The following is a 19887-nucleotide window of genomic DNA, read 5'->3' on the forward strand; positions in this document are numbered from 1 at the left end:
TGGCTTGAACTAACGAGAAAGCATTCCCTGCTATATTCTCGCTTATATATTTACGAGTAATGTCACACCATAACGTTTATCATGTGTGTACATCCATAGCACAGAACAAGAGGAAATAACGTGCAGGAGGACTGCAGGACAAATTAAAAACTGTTTAATTATGCATGCAGTATAAACTATTCTTACAGAATATTACAGTGTTTTTTTATATTTCCAAGATTGCATTAGACAGCAAAAATAACGTAATGCCACGTGTTGCTTTAATACTAACCTTTTTTAAAGGATAACATTTCTCTACGTTTTGAGATCATTAGTTCTACCAAGACGTAACAGTTTCTTTTACTGCCTACGTTTCTTTTACAGCATGTTGATAAACTGAATTAACACCAAAATGCTTAGTCAAGTCACATACAATAATTTTAACAGTGAAAACCTCTGTATTGTGTTTAAAGACTTCTCTCATCGGTAAGAATCTGGAATCCTATATTGAAAGCATTCCTCCGCCTGCCCCTAAATGCCACTTCTTTATTGTGTTGTTCTGGATTAGTAAATACCGCCCTCTACAGTACTGTAAACTGAAAACTAATGATATATTGCTTAGAGACTCGCTGAGCTAAAATTTACAAATTATATTTTAAGAAAGTCTAGTGTTTTTTTTTGTGTGACAACGTTCTCAGCACTTAATTGCATATTGTATCCATTTTATCATTACTTGGTACAAAGAAGGAAACAGCAGCAATCCAATCACGTTAAAATTTGAATTTTACTTGAACATGTTTTGAGTAATTTAATAAAAAGTTTACTAAACACTGTAGACTGGTTGTTGTTTTTTTCATTTTAAATATGGATTACAAAAGTCACAAAGGTCATTAAAAACTGACCATTTTTAAAAAATACCTGAAATATTCTGTATCCTCAAAATCCCTGAAAGACTGAATTTTACTGGAAAGTAGGACTGGAAACCTCTTTTAAAAAATTAGTTTAAAACAGAACATTACCAGACTCAAAGAATGTCACATGACTCCCATGATAAAACAAGCACCATCAGTCCATTATCAATCTGTTTCTAACATCATCATTTACATTTTTTTTGTACATGCCTTGATCCACCCATTTACACTTACAGGGGGTTATTTTTTTTTACAAAAAAACAAAATTAAAATGAACTACGCAAAAAAAAAAGACTTTTCTTTCCTCACATTCATTAAAACTGCAACCTTAATGCAGCTGGGACAACGCAGACTTAAAAACTGTAAAAAAAAAAAACCTTTAACAAATTCCTAGGTTTATACCACTTCTGTTGGCCTGTCTGCTCCAGATGATATCACTTTTTATTTCTGCTTTGGTTTCGAGGGGAACCTTTCAACAAGTCTCTTATCCTGAGGTAGACGCCAGTGGCTTCAGCAACATTAGTGTATTCAGCGGTGTCTTCGAAGGGGATTATTCCTTCTGCAAACTTACTCCTGTGGGGGACAGATTCCACTTTCTCACTGGCATCACCACTCTCCTCAGTCTCTCTGCCAGGGTGTTCTGGGACATTAGTTTCCTGCTTCACAACAGCTGAACTTGCAGCCAGGCCTGGGCCTCCAGGTCCAACCTCACACAGTGCCTCCTTCTCGACTTCAATCACATCAGCGTCGTCATCATCATCATCATCACCGCCAACGTCTGAACTCACGGCAGCCGGCGCCGCCTTGTTTGCGCAGTCGGCGTTCCCGGGGGAGGCGTCCGAACTTTCCAGCCTCTCCACCCCCTCCTGGGCGACCGCTTCAGCGTCCGTCAGGCACGGCGAAGAGGCCGCGGAGGTGGTGGCGATTGGGGTGCCCGCGGAGATCTCCGAGTCGCTGTTCGTGTTGGCCTCGGTGTTCTCCAGCGCCGCCCAGATCAGCCTCTGCTGCTCCTCCAGCTCCTCCAGGGTCAGGCCGTCCTCGTCGGTGGAGTCCTCGCCCCCGCGCACGCGCACGGCCGGGGAGCCGTTGGAGGGAGTCAGGGGCGGAGTTCCCTTGGGCAAAGGGGGAGGAGTGGGAGTTGGTGGCGGCGGTGGGATAAAGTTCGGGGGGGTGCCTGGTGGGCTGCCCCAGGGCTGAGGTGGTGGCGTACCCAAGGCGGGGGAACCAGGTGGGAGAGGAGGCTGGAAGGGGAAGTCATTGTAACTCCTGGAGCTTCGCGGAGTTTCGGAACCTAGAGACAGATGCACACGACTGTTAATCAGGAACATCTGCATGCCAACATCTGCAGAAAAAAAAATACAAAATCCCAACCTGAAGTCAAACCATTTGATTGAGTTTTCGATGCACATTTCTTAGCAGAAAACATTTATGTTTCAACTAAAGAATAAGACTAAAAATTCTTTACTTGAACACGTTTATTGCATTTTACCTCTCCTGAATGTTGTCTACAAGCCTGATGCACCTGTACACAGAAAGTACCTGAATCAACCTCCATATCCAAGCTCCTAACACTGTCAGAAATGTCCGATTTCCTCTTTTTTGGATTCCGAGGAGATGAATCCCAGTCATGAACTCTTTTCTTTGAGTCTGAGGTTGGCTGTAAACAAGCAGACAGAGAAATATTTTAGCTTATGTTATGTGCCTGTAAATGTGGTACAAACCAGGTGTGAAAAACTGATGGAGCAGCCGAAATCCATTCCCAGTGCGATCTGATCAAAAGGGTTTAGAGTGGTATTGGAATTTGAGTATTCGGCCATACCACCATTTTTCTGACAGCTGTTTGTACCAAATTCTCGGGACTGTGTTTTACATAATGGAAATAAAAAAACAAAGGAGACAGAAATGAGATTACCATTGGAAAATTACTCGAGAGATAAGCAGCAAAATTCTCTTTCAAATGATTTGACTGCATTGGGATGGAACCATACTGTCGCCACTCCTAAAAAAATAAATACGTTCGTTAAAAAAAAACAGACTTGCTGAAGAATCAACAGACAATCACATTTCCATGAACATACAAAAGTTCTCAATGTTTATGTACATTTCAGCCACTGAACAAAAAGGTAAGTAGTTACTAACATCCATAATGTGTTTTGGTGCAGAAACATTGAACCCAGGGAAATCTATGAGCTTAGACACATCGTAGGAGATCTGCTGGTTCCGGCTGTTCTCATCTTCTTCAATTTCTCCATCGCTTCCCGCTATGAAAAAGGAAATGAGCACATTTTGAAAACGAATATTGGCCAAACTGGAAAACCGATATGCATTGTGGGTGAGCAAGCAATTTGTTAGCCATTGGAAAGGAAAAGGAATTCATTTATTAAAGTCAACATACCCTTTCCATCATAGAGAGTCAGCCCGGAGTTCTCCATCTCCGCTTCTTTCAGCCAGCCCGGAGGGTAGCCCAGCTGTCGCATGCGGTAAACGAAAGGCGGCAAGGTGTTCTCTTCAATGCCAAGGGCATCCTGCAGCTCCTCGCTGCGAACAGCGACATCACCGGGCATTAACAAAGCAAACTCCTCTCAGAACAACCTTCGAACTGCAGCCTTCAAGAAATGCATACTGACTTAAAAACAACAGCAAACTCCCAGGAGTAATGAGGCTTACTGCACCTTGCCATTTTCACAAAACCATTCATAATACGAACAGTAACAGGCCAAATAATTCTATCCTTCAATATAACAGTTCATAACTCTAGAACATGCAATTACCCACTTGTGCCTCAGACAACTACATATGTGCTTAGATACGCTTGTAGCATCAACATGGTCCTGTACCACTGATGCGTTCGTTCGCTATACCCATTAGAAGGTTTTCAATACATGCATGGTAAACGTATTTACCTCACTCGCCCAGGTTTGTATTTTCCAAACCTTTCTTCCACTTCTTCGACATGATAGCGCTGGTTACTTTGACTGCTGCTCTGGGAAAACTCCTTTCTTTTCTCACTGATCCGGGCCACGTCCCGTGGCTTAAAAAGTGAAAATACGCTTTAGGCGCACATTTGAAAAGCAAACATTCCTCTCTGCGATAAATCAGTGACTCAAACTCAGTTGCATAAATCAGTAAACATAGGAAATTAGCACCCAAATACACCATTGCAAACATTTTTTTAAACCACTGATTTGATTAAATTTGTTATACCTTTGGACAGTCCTTTAGCTGATGAGCATCTGAACCACAATTGAAGCAGCAAGGTTTGGGTCTGCAAAGAAAAAAATCTGACTTAACAGCACAGCTGATGGAAATGACAATAATGTTTGAATGTACAAAAACTACTGGACCTTTTTTCCTTTATTTGCACCTCCTGCCCATCCAGAGAGATAACTGTGCCAAATACCTGCTGATATCTTTGGGACACATATTCAGGAATTTTAATTTTAGAGAGCTGCATTACACAAAAAGGCTCATTTTATGAATGCTGAGGGGTTACATGGCAAGACCCAAAATCCAAAACATTGTTTTTAAATGTCTGAATAATACCTGTTGTACCAACTGCAAAAATGTTACATTTAATAGATTTTATTCAGTATTATAGGCATTGCAACTGTTAAAATTGGAGAAAAAAAACATAAAAATTATGCATTGATCTGCATCAGAAACTACACACACGTCACAAAATTCAAGTTTGAAAGTTATCAAAAATCTTCTGCAACAAGAACTGTGGTTTTCACTGAAGAGTCAAGTTGTCTTATGCCCAGCAAGTGCAGAAACTGCTTGCTCTGCATCAGATTATTAGACTTCTAAAAACACTCAGGTGTAGCCGACACTCCCAGTGAGCAGCGATTCCAGAGGATACTTGGGAATCTCCCATCCATCTGTCAGCTGGGGATTCTCGTTTAACAGAGGCTGCCCAAGCTTGTCAAGACAGAAGCTGGTGAAATAGAGAACATTCCCGACAACCTGAAAAAACAAACACAAACAGGATCACGCATAGATCTACAAACTAAAACGGAACAGAAACCAAAAGGATTATTATACTTCCGCGATGAAGACTCACAAGGGTCACCCTTCATACCTTTAAAATCACACAAACAAAGTCAGAAAACAATCATTATGGAAAAAATATCAACTTACGCTAAATGCATCCTTGATTTTTTTTATCGTACTGGATGTATTCACTTTATGGTGCTCTTCCAGAACAAAACTTGATGGCTAGAGAAACAGCATGGGGAAGAAAAATAAAATCACCAGCAATTTTTAAAATGTTGCTAAATAAAGAAACAAAAGGAAACTGATGGGATGTTTTATGCAACGGAATGCACTTCTAAATCAGTTTTGAAACAGCCCAGAAATTCTGGACATAGCCAGCTAATGTCACAGCCCAGGTTCAAATGAATGTCTGGACTGATGTCTCTTTGGACTGGGGATTTAGACCAGTTTTGAGTTTGGAAAAACAGTTTAGCATTTATCACATGACAAACAGCCTGAGAAGTAACCTCAATGTCGTCACACATAAACTAGCTCAACATACAAAGACGTAATGGTCTAACGAAAATCACAGTGAAAGGAACGGGAAGTACCTGAGGCCTAACATTAAAAGAGGGACTCTCTTTATCACTTGTCAATTGCTCTTCGTGTTTCTGGATTAGACTGAAAATACAGTCTTCAATGTCTTGGTGGAACTGCCTGAAAGAAAGACAAAGCAAAGACAGTTGCTCAGCTTATGTCATTTTTAATATATCTTACTTAGATGTCAAGAAAGCGTACCATTCACCACAGAGAACATGAACTGGAAGTGCAACTAATTTACGTTCAATTTGTTCAAATTGTTTTTTCAGGAAAAAGAAGATTACATAGTACTATATACAATAATGAACAAGTGTGAAGAATCATCATGGCATGAAAGACTTGGCACCTGAACAAACTGTGTATATCCAACCATAAAATAAAAAACAAGAATAAAGGAGTAGAAGAAGGGACACCAGAGATTTGGAAGAGATACGCGAAGGAAAAAGAGAAAAAGAAAAAAGGCAGCAAAAGGCCAGAAGAGTTAAGCCAGTCTTCAAGGTCTTTCAGCCTGCATGTCTGGGTCGAGCTACAAGCTCTTGAAGTTTTAAAAGGGGCTGCCAGGCAGAATAACATTTTGCAGTGGAGCCACAGAGGGAAAACCTATTTTTTTCTAGGTGGAGAATTGAAACCCTTACTTTGAGATGACGTTGTTTGTAAACAGAATCTGCAGCAGTGGGCCGTCTACCTTGGAGTCGTCTACCGTTATCCCACTGAAAGAGAAGCATTTAACACAGCGATCAATCCCAGTCAATGTACAAAGACACACACAGCTCAAGACATAACTGAGGCCACCCGCACACCAAACACTGTTCTCAGTTTATTCTCAAAGGTAACGAAATGGCATGCTCACCTTGGCTGTGTCAAAATTTTTAACTTTCTCTTCAATTCCTGATGTGAGCTGGATGTTAAGGAAATGCTGACAGCATGCCTGTCCTAGTGCTTCCGAGATCTAAAAACATCTAAAAATTGTTGTTTTAAAAAAAAAAAGTCTCACTGCGTTGTATCAAGTATATTAAAAACAAACAGCTCTCTGCGTGTAGTCAGTGGGTATACACATCTACCATCACAAGGCGCGAGAGGCTACCTTTGTGACTCTTTCCCAGACTGCTCTGCAAATAACGCTGGTGGCAGTGTAGATACATAGATCAGATGGATAAGAGTTTATTGATCCCGAAGGGAAACTGAGGTGTTACAGCAGCCCAGCCCAAGACAAGCAAAAACAGACATTAGAATAGACAAAAAATGAAGAACAGCAATACAAAATATATTAGCCGTGTGCAAAATACACTCATAGTCACTGTAAAATATGTCACTGTATGTACAGATTGAGTGTCCAAAAAGTACAATAGTGCAACATGCTATCCATAGGGATGAAGGGCTAATAGTCCTAGCCTCGGGCAGTGACAGCCGCCGGGAGGAAGGACCTGCCGAAACGTCCCCCTGAACACCATAGCTGGAGCAGTCTGTTTATAAAAGTGCTCCGCTGCCCAATAACAGTCCCATGTAGCGGATGAGAGGTAGCAGTGCAGTATTTACAGCTTGACTCAATCAGAAGGCTGTGGGGTTATGTTCAAACTGCAGACACCGCTGTTGTACACCCGAGCAACAATCTCACATCAATAGCTCGAGTGCACCCAGCTTTCCACAAGGGGAACAGTATTGCTGGGGGTAACCTTGTGAAGGACTAGCAGTCATGGGAATAAGTCACACTGCCACTGTGTAAGCTCTAATGAGCCTCTGGGGTTGAGTATGGATTTTTTTTTAAATAAAAGTTCCATCTCTTTCAGAATACTGACTGTCGGACTCCCAATGAGCACGAGTCATTTCTAACATGCAAACGTGTAAAAACTTAAGACTCAAGATCAGCTCATAACGAACACACAATGCCTAGCTCACCAGACGACAGGAGCAAGGTTAACAGAGAATTCGGCAGCCAGCTTCACAAAGCCTCGTTCACATTATCAGGCTGCTAGCTTGCAAAACTGCCGCCTTAGAACTGCTTTTCCATAGTGCCACTTCCGAAAAAAATAAATACTTTCACATTCCATTAATCTCCTCCTTCCCAGTGATGGCCAGAATATAGAGGAAGATATTAATAATATCCGTGTACTACATTGCAAGGATTGTTACCTTTAGGGGATCAAACATTTATGCGGCGCTTAATGACAGTGGAACGACACGCAGCAAGTTAATAAACACGGGCTACAGTACCCACGCGTGCGGCGGACCATGACCAGAATAACAACGAGAACGAATTCGGAATAAGTCCCACGTTTTTGCGAAGACCGACATATCATACGAATGAAAATGCTTATTAAAATAAATGTGATTTTCAAACCTCTCTACCATTTTAATCGTTCCGTGCGTGGATGTCATAAGGCAACATACCACTACGAAATTCCCGATTTATCGAAGCAACGAAACTGAATCACGCAGTAACGATCCTCACTACGTCTAAAACATACACACGAAAACGAGTCCAGAACTACGGCTCAACTAAAAGACAACGAACAAAAAGTGAAGATAATGATCTCGGATTCGGGGAAAAAGAACACTTGAAAGATCATCGATCTATTGCCGTTTTTTTTGCGATCGACATCCTAAAATTTATCGAACACCACGCAAATTTGAAGTACAATTTACCAAGTGACACGCTAGGCAGCGTGCGAAAAGCGAAGAACTAAAACCTACAATCCAGTTAGAGAAGAAAGAAAACGGTTTTCACGAGTTTTTTTATTGCAGTGCAAAACCCTGCGAGAGAGAAACCCCGCACTCTTAACCAATGGCTTTGCGGGCAGCGAGATTTGATTTCTCATCCCTGCTTACAGGCCACAGAACAAGCGCCCAGCACCGTCTGCCTGCCACTCGTTACGGAAGGATATTCTCAGCTTTTAAGCGGGTGATCGTCTGTTCGCACTCTTCCAACCTCTCCCGGAGCTCCTGGAGCTCGTCGGGACTTTCTTCGTCATCCTTGAAACGAATATGCATCGCTACGGGTTTGTTTTCTCCCAACTGCTGGAACAGTTCCGTGTCTCCAAAATCCACCTCCGACATCTTCGTCCCTCCGCGGGTCAGGGGTCACGGGGTCAGAGGTAACAGAACGAGGTCCCGGATTGGAGGCAAAGCGACATGTGCTTTTGATTTTATAGGCAAACGGGGCTGAGCCGAGGAAGTGGTAGATGAAATGTGTGTACGCCTTAATATAAGTGCTGGTATTCAGTACCAAAACACTCCATTAGAGTGTTCAGTCGTGTGTAGTGTATAGATCGTGTTAATAAACAGCTTTACTTTGGTAGCAGATAGTGGATAATATTTATTTGTATACTGAGAGAGAAGATACTGTATGTTCGAAGTGAACAAAAGGGAGCATAGAAAAACTTTTCGTCTGCACTGGGGGTAACCCTTAATTGAAAATCGTCTGGGTGCCTTACGTGCCGGGCGATGATATCAGTGGGAATCTGAGGTTCAGATGAGAAATATTAACGTGAAGTGGAAGCGAACGTCATTCCTGTGCAAATTGGGACCGTACACATGGCGTCGCAGGCTCAGTCTCTGTCCTTACCGCAGTGGGACGTCGGTATGAGAAGCGTTCGTTTTCTTTACCTCGCAGGCCCCAGGACGTTTAAAGTTTGCAAGAAATGTGATGCAGAGGTGCGTAATAAACTGGTTGATTTTAAAATCCTTTCGCTTATGTTTAAGACTCTCATATGGCTCGTTTCTATTGTACATAGACCATTTTATTCCCATCTTCTCATGTGATTCTGGATGACTATGTTCCCACTGACTGTCTGGATAGATGGGTGACAGTCTACTCTATCGTAAAGCTGTGGAATATCATACCAAAATAAATAGCACTTTTTGTGAGTCTTAATTTTCTGTATTGTTTTTTTTGTATATTGTAAATCACTTGTCTTTAACATCACAATATACAAGTTTAATATTAAGAATCCCTTAAAAGAGCTTCTTTTTCTGTCTGAGCTTAATTTATTATTATTATTATTATTATTATTATTATTATTATTATTATTATTTAGCTATAAAAGCCACAGTAAAATCTGATGTCCACTGATGTAACTAGCAATATCAGCGTACTATGAAATACTGTGAAATCACAACGGGCTGGAATACAGGAAACAAATCTACCAAAATTTAAGGATTTGGAGGATTAAGAGCCACTTAAGGAGCGAAGAGCCAATACAAGTTTTATTTTTTTTCAGGAGGGTCTGGTTCCACTTTTTCTTGGAGCCGATTTATTTTCGAATACAGGCATCCGAACAGAGAATCACACAAGATTCCATGCAAAGTTTGCAAAGAAAGGACTGGCAAGTAAACTCAGCTTTTCTTCTGGTGAGTTCTGTTCTTAAGATTAAGTGCCATTTGTATATCTGAAACAGGAGTCATATTTTTCTAATGTCTTCTTTTGTGCTTCTTAATAGAATTCCGATTTCACGGATTGAGGCTCCCATGTGGGACTAACCGCCTATGGTTTTACAGCATTCAAGGGCTTTTCCGTGTTGCGTTTGAAATGTATAGCAAGCGGGAACAGCTGTTTGTCCTTGAGACGTTCCAGGTATGTTTCCATTGGTGTATCTCAAACACCCAGTCTTCAGTTTTCTGTTGCAGGTGCTCAACGTATTTGTATTTAGTTGATAACCTTAATCAAAAGCAATCAGTGACAGTAATCATTGAGGTTTGATTTAAATATTGTACAAAAGCAACAGAGCGTAGAATGGATTTTTTTGACAAACCTACATTCAATTGACACCCCCAAGGTGGACAAGAATATACAATAATATAGTAGTCTTTTTAATCTCCACAGGAACTGTGGAAATCAAGAATAAATGATGAACCCTTGAACCCATGTTATGATTTGAGTGTCCAGCTGTGTCCTGCACCACCAGATGACCTTATTGAAATACACAACGAGGACTGGATGCGCAGACTCAGAACAGAAAATACTCCAGGACATAATTTCTGTATCTTAGGGGATAACTCAATAACGGAGACAGATACGGTAAACATTTCATATGATACATCTGACTCGGTTCCTACAGCCGACCACAACTACTGCTCCCCAGAAAACATGGAAGATCCCTCTCATCAGGTCTCCCAAAAAGTTAGAAGCCTGGAATATTTTCTACAGAGCCGTAAAAATGATGTCCACAATGAGCAAATCAAAGTGATGTTACTTCTACTGGATCACATGCAGCAATATATGACACAGGAATTCAGCGAGAAGGGTTTGACAGACATTGTGTTACAGGTCTTGAAGGCAACAGATCACCTGGTGCAAAGGCAAACCTCTGGAGAGAAGTCAGTGTACAACAGCTGTCTGCTTTCTGCAGTGGGCAGTTGGCTGGGGCAGCAGTTTAATTCTGCAAATGCCCATATTAGCAAGCAGATAGAGGGATTTAAAAAAAGCCACATCAACAGAATCGCAGACCTGCCTCCAGCTGAGGAGCTGGTCAGCAAGTTGTTTCCTGAATCCATGAAGACTCTGCTAATAAACTGGATGGGACTGAATGACGCCTCTGCTTTATGGAAACGGCAAAGTGAATATCCCATTTTGCTTCTCATTTTAGAATTTGCTAACCACAACCTGATAACAGGAGTTGCACATGTATTATATTCAAGTTTAATATGTAAATAAAACAAGTTAATTTCTCTGTGGTACATATATACGCGTATGGTATGTACAGTTATAGTATGTCCATCAAAAGTGCTCTCTCAAGGCAGAGACATAATCAGGGAACAATGTTAAAGTGGGAATTTTGCAATGGAAAACTGACTGAGGCCTACTCAAGTTTTATACTCAAGTGTATAGCATAGATACTTGCTTGGGTGCTGCTGTGGCAGGGAGGCTGCTACTCAATTGATCCAGGAAGCCAGCATTATATGAATACCAGGTAGAAGACTGTCTTTGCAAACAGTGGAAACAAAATAACCAATTTAATGGCTTCATAGTCAACATAAATTACCTGATCTATAGTTGCTTTTTTGTTCATTCTAACCTTGCACAGCTGAGGTAAAAAGGTATGTTAGGACCAAGGTTTTTGACCACCTTCCTGGCTCTGCAAGACTCATCCACACATTTGGCAACATTCACTGTGATCACCACTATCATGCATTTTAATGCTTCTTGCCATGGAAGATTAGATCTCTAGTACATTTCCTACCATTTTAATACCTATGCTTTCAATTTGGATATTGCATAACAGAATGACATTAAATCCATTTTCTTACCACTAGCTGCATTATGTAAATGATTTTACAGATCTTCAAACTGGTATTGGAAAAAGGTGCTGATCATTTTAATTATGTTCCACGCTGCATGAAAAGGTTTTAAATGAAATGTATTCCATTATCACAACACAAAACTGGAGACCAAAAACAAAATATCCTACGCACCATTTATTGTCTGCTTATTTAAAACATTACAGGCAATAAGACTGAAGATGCTTTATCTTTCAAAAAGAAAGATCAAAATTACTTAGTCCAACCAGGATTATCCTTCAATTGTTCTAAGTGTACATTCAAGACTATTCAAAAGGGAATAATAATCAAGTCAGTCCTCTCAAATAAACCCTGACACTGCCTTTACAGGCTGGTTAGTTCCTTTTAATTTGTTCTTATGTTCCAAGTATTGTCCAAAAGAATGGACATAGCATGATGTACTTAAATCCAACCAGGGGAAAACTATTAAAGAACCATACAAATTGGACTACAGAAACTTGTAGTTTGTTAAAATTAGTTGGTATTTTAAATTATGCACCTGCATAAACACCCCCCCACCAAATCTTTGATCACTTTAGCCATGTAAGGTACACTAACTAAAAACGGAACGACTCAAGCTATGACAAAAGGAAAGTCATGTTTTAGATCCTTGATATGATTGTGTCACTTAAAGGGGGAGGAATAAGGCTGGTTTTTCTAAGCTGCAAAAAAGTACTAACATAAAAAGAAGCCCGTTCTATAATCTATGGTCTGTAGATTTGACTGGTAGAATACAAAAAGCTGCAGCTACAATGTGATTTCATTCCCCTCCACCTGCTTGATGTACAAAGGATGGAATAAATGAAATATTCTCAGGAGTGAAGCCTTTCCATAAAAAACACAGGATTTTTTAATCAGGTGTTAACATAAAAAAGCTATAACCCCTAAAAATTCATAGTGGATAATGTGCCCTTTGGCAACCCAAAATAATGAATCATTGTACTTTACATCTACACAATATTCCATTCATGTTTCAACAAATGAAAATATATACAATTTTAGTACAAAAAGCAAAGACATGATATAGCAATTGTGTGTATCCAAAGCTCCATTGTAACCCCCCTCTTCTTAGTCATCTTAAACCACTGCATATTTTAAAAAGATGTACAGAAACCTAATGCTGAGGCAACATCAGCATTTAACTAAACTATTTACAAATGAATGTTTTAAATGGGTGAGTATTCAATAAATTACATATCCAATGCAACATCCATGCAAGCTAGTCTACTAGCTTTTCATTAAAGACTTTACATCAGAACACAAAGCTTTTACAAAGTTTCCAGCGTTGTTGAGAAGCTATGCAGGAAGGCTGAATACAACGGTGTTAAATGGCATCCATTCCTCTCATTGATGAAGAGAAACCCAGTCCCATCCCTCTTTGCGTGTGTGTCTGCGAACGCGCCATTTCATACTGAACATCTAGATTTCTAAAAACTTCCTCCTGCTGCTTCAGAGTTTTCAAACTCTCGTCATCCACCATGCTGGGCGCACCAGCTTCATCCTCACCCTGAAAGTGAAATAATGCCCTTTAGATTTCAGTTCTGTGCCAAAACACATTAAATGAAATTAACATGCATCTCTAATACTTACTTTTATGCCCATTAACTTTCGGAATTTTACATTTTGGTCCTTATTTCCAAAGTTAAGCTTTTCCCATAGCTCAGCTGTCTGCGATTTGTCCTGTAAAAAGACAAAACAAGTAGTGTAAGACTTCCCTGAAGTATCACAACAAGCGATCCTAGACAAGTACCAGTCCAATGCATGCATGATCCAATTATTTTAAGAACTTTCAACCATCAATATTCTTTGGTTATTTAAGTAGAAGGAAGAAATCCCTACCCCTTCTTTTTTGCCCTGCCAAAGCATTTTCCTCTTCTTCTCTTGTTCTGCAAATTTCATTGGGTTTACAGCTGCTGGGTTGTAGTAGCTGGGTACTGCTATCCCAGTCTCGGCTAGGGTTTTCGCCTGCAAAGCTGCCATCTGTGCAGCCATCGCTATCTGAGGAGTGACCTGAGTCCCAGAAGCCAGAAGTGCTGCAACGTTCAGGACAGATCCACCAGTGGTAGCAACTACAAAGAACAAACAATTAGGCAAGCTCACTGCAAAAGTAAATTAAAACAATTAGGACCGTGAATCTGATGTTCCATTTATTTAGAATCACCGCAGTCTTAAAAATAATCTTTTCTAAAACATATCACTGTACACAGTCTATAAGACTAGTCTAAAAGTCAGAAGCCAAATGCATTTCACAGTTACAACTACTACTGAGCATGGAACCATCTTCTTACAAAGCACACATATCTGACATTCAGTTTTTTAGTAGTTCAAGTAGGTAGCTGCGTCAGCATGCATAGGCTGCAAAGGAACAAGTAAAAGGTTTATTCTGTGCTGAAAAGAGAAGAAAGGAAATGCAACATTCCAGGTGTGGAAGGCCTGGTCCCATGCCTAAAGAAGGCTCCAAAGCCGAAATGTTGCGTCTTTTCTTATTTTTCAGCATGGAATAAACCTTTACTTGTTCTGACTCAGCTTATTAGCCAATTCATATCAATATCAATTCATATCACTGTCTGATTTAAGAACTTTCTTACCTGTGACAATCTCTTGCTGCTTCTGCTTCTCCAGCATTTCTTTCTCTTTCTGCTCCTGTAATTTCTTTGCTCTCTCTAATCTGTGGAAGAAAGTGTCCATGTATCAGTACAATAACCTCTCATTGGCCTGATTTAAAACAAAAATAACCCTTTTTAGTGCACACTAAAAGAGAATTCCAGCTTAACGTTTCATTACAGTAGCTGTATTACCTTCTGGCAAGTGCTTCCTGTGCATCCATCGCAGTATTCCTGCCCCGGAAAGCAGGAGGACTTACAGACCTACTGCGACTTCTACTGTATCTGCGTACTTTCTCTACTCTCTTCTTCCTTTCCCTTTAATATATAAAAGTGTTATATTACTTCAAACAACAAGACAGTGCTTGATGTCTTTAAGACCCATTATATTTTTGCTTGTATTAATCAACGGAATTAAATCCGACCTACAGACTACAGAAATTCTAAATCGATCAGTTTTACTTAGTTCAAAACCTACATGGCTTGATTCTTTAAATGATTCTACATAGACTAAAACAGGTGCCTGGAATAGCGAGAAGGGTTTTTGAGTAATGTAAGGATCATGCATGTTTATGTTAAAGCTCAAAAATAGATGTTTTAAGGCCAGTCCACTCAATTGTATCTTAGTCCAGTCTAAGTCATGTTTTCTTGTACTTATCTGAAAATAGCTAACCTGCTTTTGCTGCGACTTTTACTTCTGTGCCTGTGTTTAGATCTGGACCTGGAACGTGACCTGCCGCGGCGCTTTCTCTCTCTACTTCTTGATCGCCTCTCCCTGCTTTTGGAGCGCGACTTCTTTCGGTCTCGACTTCTGCTACGATGACGTCTGCAACAACCAAGAAATAAAATGCCTGTAAGAAGTCCACGCTAGCCGTCTTCCAACATTAATCTGTCTACCCTCATCAGCTTGTATTAAATTGTCACTTTTTATGGAACATGTATGTGGAATTTGAAACCCGTTCAAATTTTCCAACATCTCAAAGTATAATGTCACAACAGGTTTCCAATTACGTATAAAAAAAGAGCAGAAATTTAATTTAAAAAAAACATTTCAACGCTTAAAACTTTTGAAAAGCCATCATACCTCACAAGGAGGAAACACTTACCTTTCCCTTGACCTTGATCTGGAGCAACTTCTGCCCCTGGAAGATTTCTTTTCTTTACGCCTGTGGCGCTCTTCTCCATTCTCGGAAGAAAGTCTTTCCCTTCCTTTCTCCGACTGCTCCCGGTCCTGCTGGTCTTCTGCCTTGCTAGATTTGGAGGGCTTGTCTTCCGAATCTCTTCTTCGTGCCTGTTTTAAGAAGAAGTTGGTTCTTTCAGGAAAATAGTGCAACAAAAAGAGTTAGTATGAGAATTAAAGATATCCACTAACGCATGTAGAGAAGTAACACATAGTCACTTCTTTGCTGCCCAACCCCCCCTCCCCAACATTTGATGCAAGGTTAAAGTTTCTTACTGTAGTCAATAGAATCGGAAAGGATTTGCAAAAGTCTTGATCCATCAGGCTTTCACACATATTGCTGCTTACAACATATACATAATATATAATATGGAGCTCTTAATGATCATTGAATTAGTCAAACTCCTTTATTACCTTACACGTGTAGTCCCTTACTTGGAAATGGATTTGAGTTTAACTCCTATTTTGTGTTCTTGTACAAAAACATTAAAAAAACAAGATAAGATATATGCACTTCAATATATGCGTATAACTGCATATGCAGTTTCTGCCTGTACTGTGCCACAGTATAACACTAATCTGTAAATTTGCATCTATATTTTGCATTAGTGCTTCTTCATCATTTCCCTTAATTCTCTACACTAAATTCTCCCAGCTAGTAATGCAAATTCTTTTAACCTTTTCACTACTGATGTGTTCTGTCTTGTTGGTGCATATGTAAAAGTATACATCTTACTCAGTTTTTTGTAATTGCTTCTGAATGTCCAGAAAAAAATGCCAGTAGTTCTTTTGTTCTCAGGTGACAAAGTAAATAGAAACACACCACAAATCTGACAGTTCTCCTGGTGTAGCATGTTCTGGAATGTTCTTATTGTGTAACCACATTAGAGTGACACAATGATTATATACAGTGCTTACTGGTATAAGCAATACCAAGAGGACATGAGATCTCACCAAACTGGAAAAGCAAAATTAACTTTCCCAGTTACAAAAAATTTGATGATCACAAATCTATTAGGCAAAATATTTTCTGCTAATTTCCTTTCTATAGGGGAACCACTTTAATTCCTAACTAAAATAATGGACAAAACTGCAGTCATTCATAGAAATTCTGAAACAAATACTGCATTTATTGCCACACAATAGCAATAAAGTCAGCTCAATCTAAACATATGGTTAACTTTTCTTGGTGCACTTTCATTTCTGTTCAGAAAACACTTAGTACATACATCACAGTAGGTTCTGATCTAAGTACTAACTGAATTTCTTCAGATGTGATTCTGGCATTTTCTCTTACAATGTTGTCACGTACTGATCGTTTTTATCATGAAACTTAATTTGTTAAAACCTCTTCAAGTTACCAAAGGAGCACAAACTTGAAATAAAAAAATCAAGATCTTTTCTAAGAAGGGAAATATGAGTTTGAATGACTGATAGTTACCTTTTCAGGAAGTAGGCATATAATTTTGCTATCTGAGTCTGCAGCGTCTTCAGTTCACTGTCTCTCTTCGTGCATTAGCACGCTGAGTATGATTTATTATAGAAATGTTATCATGTGATCTACACACAAAAGTTATGTAAAAAAACGCTCCTACATAAACATACTAAACCACCATCTACAATTGTTCAATTTCTATTTTTCAGTTATAGTTATATAATGACACTACAAGAGACAGTTAATTGTACTCTTAAAGTCAAAATAAAAACAAATCTATTTACCGTCACGCCCTGATAAATTTATCCATGCTTCTCTTGATTGTCCACCAATAAATCTGATTTACTAACTTACAGTTATTAGAAAAAAATCTGTCTTGGTACTTACCATCCATTTAAATATCAAGTTAATTATAACAAATTGTACATTTATCCCTAGGTGAGTTCAAAAAACTAAAATTAATTACCTCTTTGCTTCTGCTGCGACTTCTTCTGTGCTTCTTATCACCTGAAAAGAAAAACAGCTCATAATGCTGTGTACAGAATCCACCGTGTAATACTAAGTGGACCACAGTTGGAACAATTAACTGACGTTTTGTTGATAGAATTTGTTTCATGCCTTATTGCTTGGTGTATGCTACAGCAGGCAACTAAATACAGCAAAATCCCTGGGAGAAAGGAGCGTCCACTGAACACTATCAAACCGCAAATACAGTCCAATTTAAAAACTGCATTAAGGAAAAAATAAGTACAACCTGTTTTATGCCTCTGGGATTAATTTCTCTGGCATACAGTGGAAAGACCAGGCTGAAATCCCTGTGCCGACCAGCACAGACAGGATGCGTCGGGGTGGACACAAGCTGTGTTCATTTTATTGAGGCATTCTGGTCAAACAATTTTAGAAAATAAATGAATGAATATCCCCACGGAAGGAGTTCTGAGCTGTTGGATGCTAGAATTGGAAAACATCTCAGAAGAATGTGCAGCACCATTTTTTTTAGTATTAAATCCCACTATTCAGGTATGTTCTACAGAGCCTCTATAAACTCTATAAAAAAGAAAACGACCATTTTAAAATTAAAAGGGGCTCATTGATTGACTGTTCCAAATTCAAGAAGTACACAATTTCCACTCATTTCTTTTCAGCTAAGGTTGCCTAAAACAGAACTGGAATGGCCTCCACCCCTTTATAATGCAAAAGACTCTTGCGCAAACTGGTGTTTACCTTCTAAAGACAGGGCTGTTAATTCAACTCAGAAAAGGGTGCTATCAGAAAGAACACAAGAAATTGTGGTGATCATACTGCCCACTACTACTTTTAACTGTGATATTTTAACACTGAGATACATACTCAGCTTTCTTCTTCTGTCTCTTGAGCGTGACCGAGATCTTGAGTGATGATGTTTTGAACTTCTTGGAGATTTCGATGTGTCTGTGCCGTCTCTCTTCCTGTCTGTATCTGGGGAGGATTTCTTCCGTACGAGCCCGTCCTGGTCAGCGTCGTTGGCCTGCATTTTAAGGAAACAAAACGTTTTAACCTGAAGCGGGAAGAATAAATATTTTAAAATATTTGTAAATATTTTTATATTATGAGTGCACACTGAGTTAAAATTTCATTTAAAGAGTTATGTATTCAGCCATTAATAGGAGTTAAAACGGTCGCAATTTAAAGTTACATAAAATAATGGTTGTAACAAAGATCAAAGCTAAAATTCGATTAGATTACCATTTAAATTTATCAAGTGGCCCAAGCACAGTCAACGTATGCTTCAGGTCCTCAAATATATCCGAACAAAATTCGGTTTTTAATTGCGGATGCGAGACGATTCGCAGATCAATTGTTGCGGTTCCAAAAGAACTGTGCCTCGTGTTAAAACGTGTTTCCTCTCAAATCCTTTCATCAATCACAATAGTATACACAAATTTCGGTTTCCAACTTTTGATTAATGAACAATACAGTAACTGATAACCGTAGCCCGAGAGCTTTTTTTTTTGTTTTGTGAATAGATTCAACGGCGATCTCGACATGGCTGCCGTGACGCCATCTTCTTTAAAATGCGGTTCTTAAAAAACATGTTTCTTTTACCAAAATAATCATCAATACGAGTTTAAAACATCGGCACTCTAGCTTAAAAACATCTTTTTATACACCTACCGCCATGTTCGATTCCTCAGAAATGAAATATTGCTTAAATCTTTCCTAATGCCAAACCAACTGCTTCACACAACCGAACACGAAACTCCCCATCCAGCACACAGTTCCCGGATGTTGTGGCGTGGTGCATCATGGGACAGTGCGGCAAAGCAATGTAGGTCTCGCGAAACACGGCTTCAGTCCACATCTTTGTGTGGTTTAAAACAATAACAACACTTACAACCTTTTTTCAATTAAATATACAATTATTACATGACTACAGTGTCCATGAAAAATCCCTCAGATCGTAAGGAAAGCAGTTTTTGTTATGTTTTGTTCTGTAAAGCGCTTTACTGGGAAGCCACCTTTAAAGGCGCTATATAATGTTTATCACTATCTTTTGATTCTTATTCAAATAAGACAAGTAAAAATGATCTCTTAATGGTAAAAATTATCCATTGATTTTAGACAACGTCTGTAGCCTTTTGTCCGGCATGCTTCATTTTTTAAAATAATGGACAACAGTGTCAAAATAATCTCAAAAACAGTGCACAAAATCATTATTTATGTTATTTTTCGGTTAAGACATATCTGGGTATTGTTTCTTAAAGACGCACGATCTATTTCTTATTTTATGTATAAATTTATAAACAAACCTATACTATATGAAAAGCTTCCTTAAGCAACTCAAGAGACAAGTGATGCCAGTTCACGAACAATTTATCACTTTCCGTTTTGCTTCGACCTTATAATATTATTGAAACAAAATGTTTAACATCGTGTACCACATATTGCTTAATA

The 19887-nt window shown here is 39.3% G+C and overlaps 3 protein-coding genes across 5 annotated transcripts; 1 reads left to right on the forward strand and 2 right to left on the reverse strand.

Annotated features, from left to right (window-relative positions):
* Window positions 1–139: 139 nt before the first annotated feature.
* zcchc8 (zinc finger, CCHC domain containing 8) lies at window positions 140–8566 on the reverse strand. The gene is made up of 14 exons (XM_069181949.1): window positions 8343–8566; window positions 6313–6353; window positions 6098–6172; window positions 5474–5579; window positions 5028–5105; window positions 4750–4853; window positions 4235–4300; window positions 4095–4155; window positions 3794–3921; window positions 3286–3428; window positions 3030–3151; window positions 2803–2889; window positions 2430–2547; window positions 140–2181 (listed from the first exon to the last, which is right to left on the reverse strand). The coding sequence occupies exons 1-14, from the start codon at window positions 8514–8516 to the stop codon at window positions 1325–1327; spliced, it is 2160 nt and encodes a 719-aa protein (XP_069038050.1). The 5' UTR covers window positions 8517–8566; the 3' UTR covers window positions 140–1324.
* A 49-nt stretch (window positions 8567–8615) lies between these two features.
* On the forward strand, window positions 8616–11122 carry LOC107079766 (uncharacterized). Its single transcript, XM_015366092.2, has 4 exons — window positions 8616–9113; window positions 9680–9809; window positions 9899–10032; window positions 10282–11122. The coding sequence occupies exons 1-4, from the start codon at window positions 8994–8996 to the stop codon at window positions 11110–11112; spliced, it is 1215 nt and encodes a 404-aa protein (XP_015221578.2). The 5' UTR covers window positions 8616–8993; the 3' UTR covers window positions 11113–11122.
* Window positions 11123–11858: 736 nt separating this feature from the next.
* On the reverse strand, window positions 11859–19232 carry rsrc2 (arginine/serine-rich coiled-coil 2). 3 transcript variants are annotated; one of them, XM_015366089.2, is made up of 10 exons: window positions 19108–19231; window positions 18304–18460; window positions 17420–17460; window positions 15445–15629; window positions 15012–15164; window positions 14534–14656; window positions 14324–14403; window positions 13575–13804; window positions 13326–13415; window positions 11859–13242 (listed from the first exon to the last, which is right to left on the reverse strand). In XM_015366089.2, the coding sequence occupies exons 1-10, from the start codon at window positions 19111–19113 to the stop codon at window positions 13060–13062; spliced, it is 1248 nt and encodes a 415-aa protein (XP_015221575.1). In that variant the 5' UTR covers window positions 19114–19231; the 3' UTR covers window positions 11859–13059. The 3 variants fall into 3 exon arrangements, with proteins under 3 accessions (XP_015221575.1, XP_015221577.1, XP_069038051.1); XM_015366091.2 differs by lacking the exon at window positions 15012–15164 and having other exon boundaries at window positions 19108–19232; XM_069181950.1 differs by lacking the exon at window positions 14534–14656 and having other exon boundaries at window positions 19108–19232.
* Window positions 19233–19887: the final 655 nt, after the last annotated feature.

The sequence above is a fragment of the Lepisosteus oculatus genome, chromosome 22 (assembly GCF_040954835.1).
Source record: "Lepisosteus oculatus isolate fLepOcu1 chromosome 22, fLepOcu1.hap2, whole genome shotgun sequence".
Taxonomy (NCBI): Eukaryota; Metazoa; Chordata; class Actinopteri; order Semionotiformes; family Lepisosteidae; genus Lepisosteus; species Lepisosteus oculatus.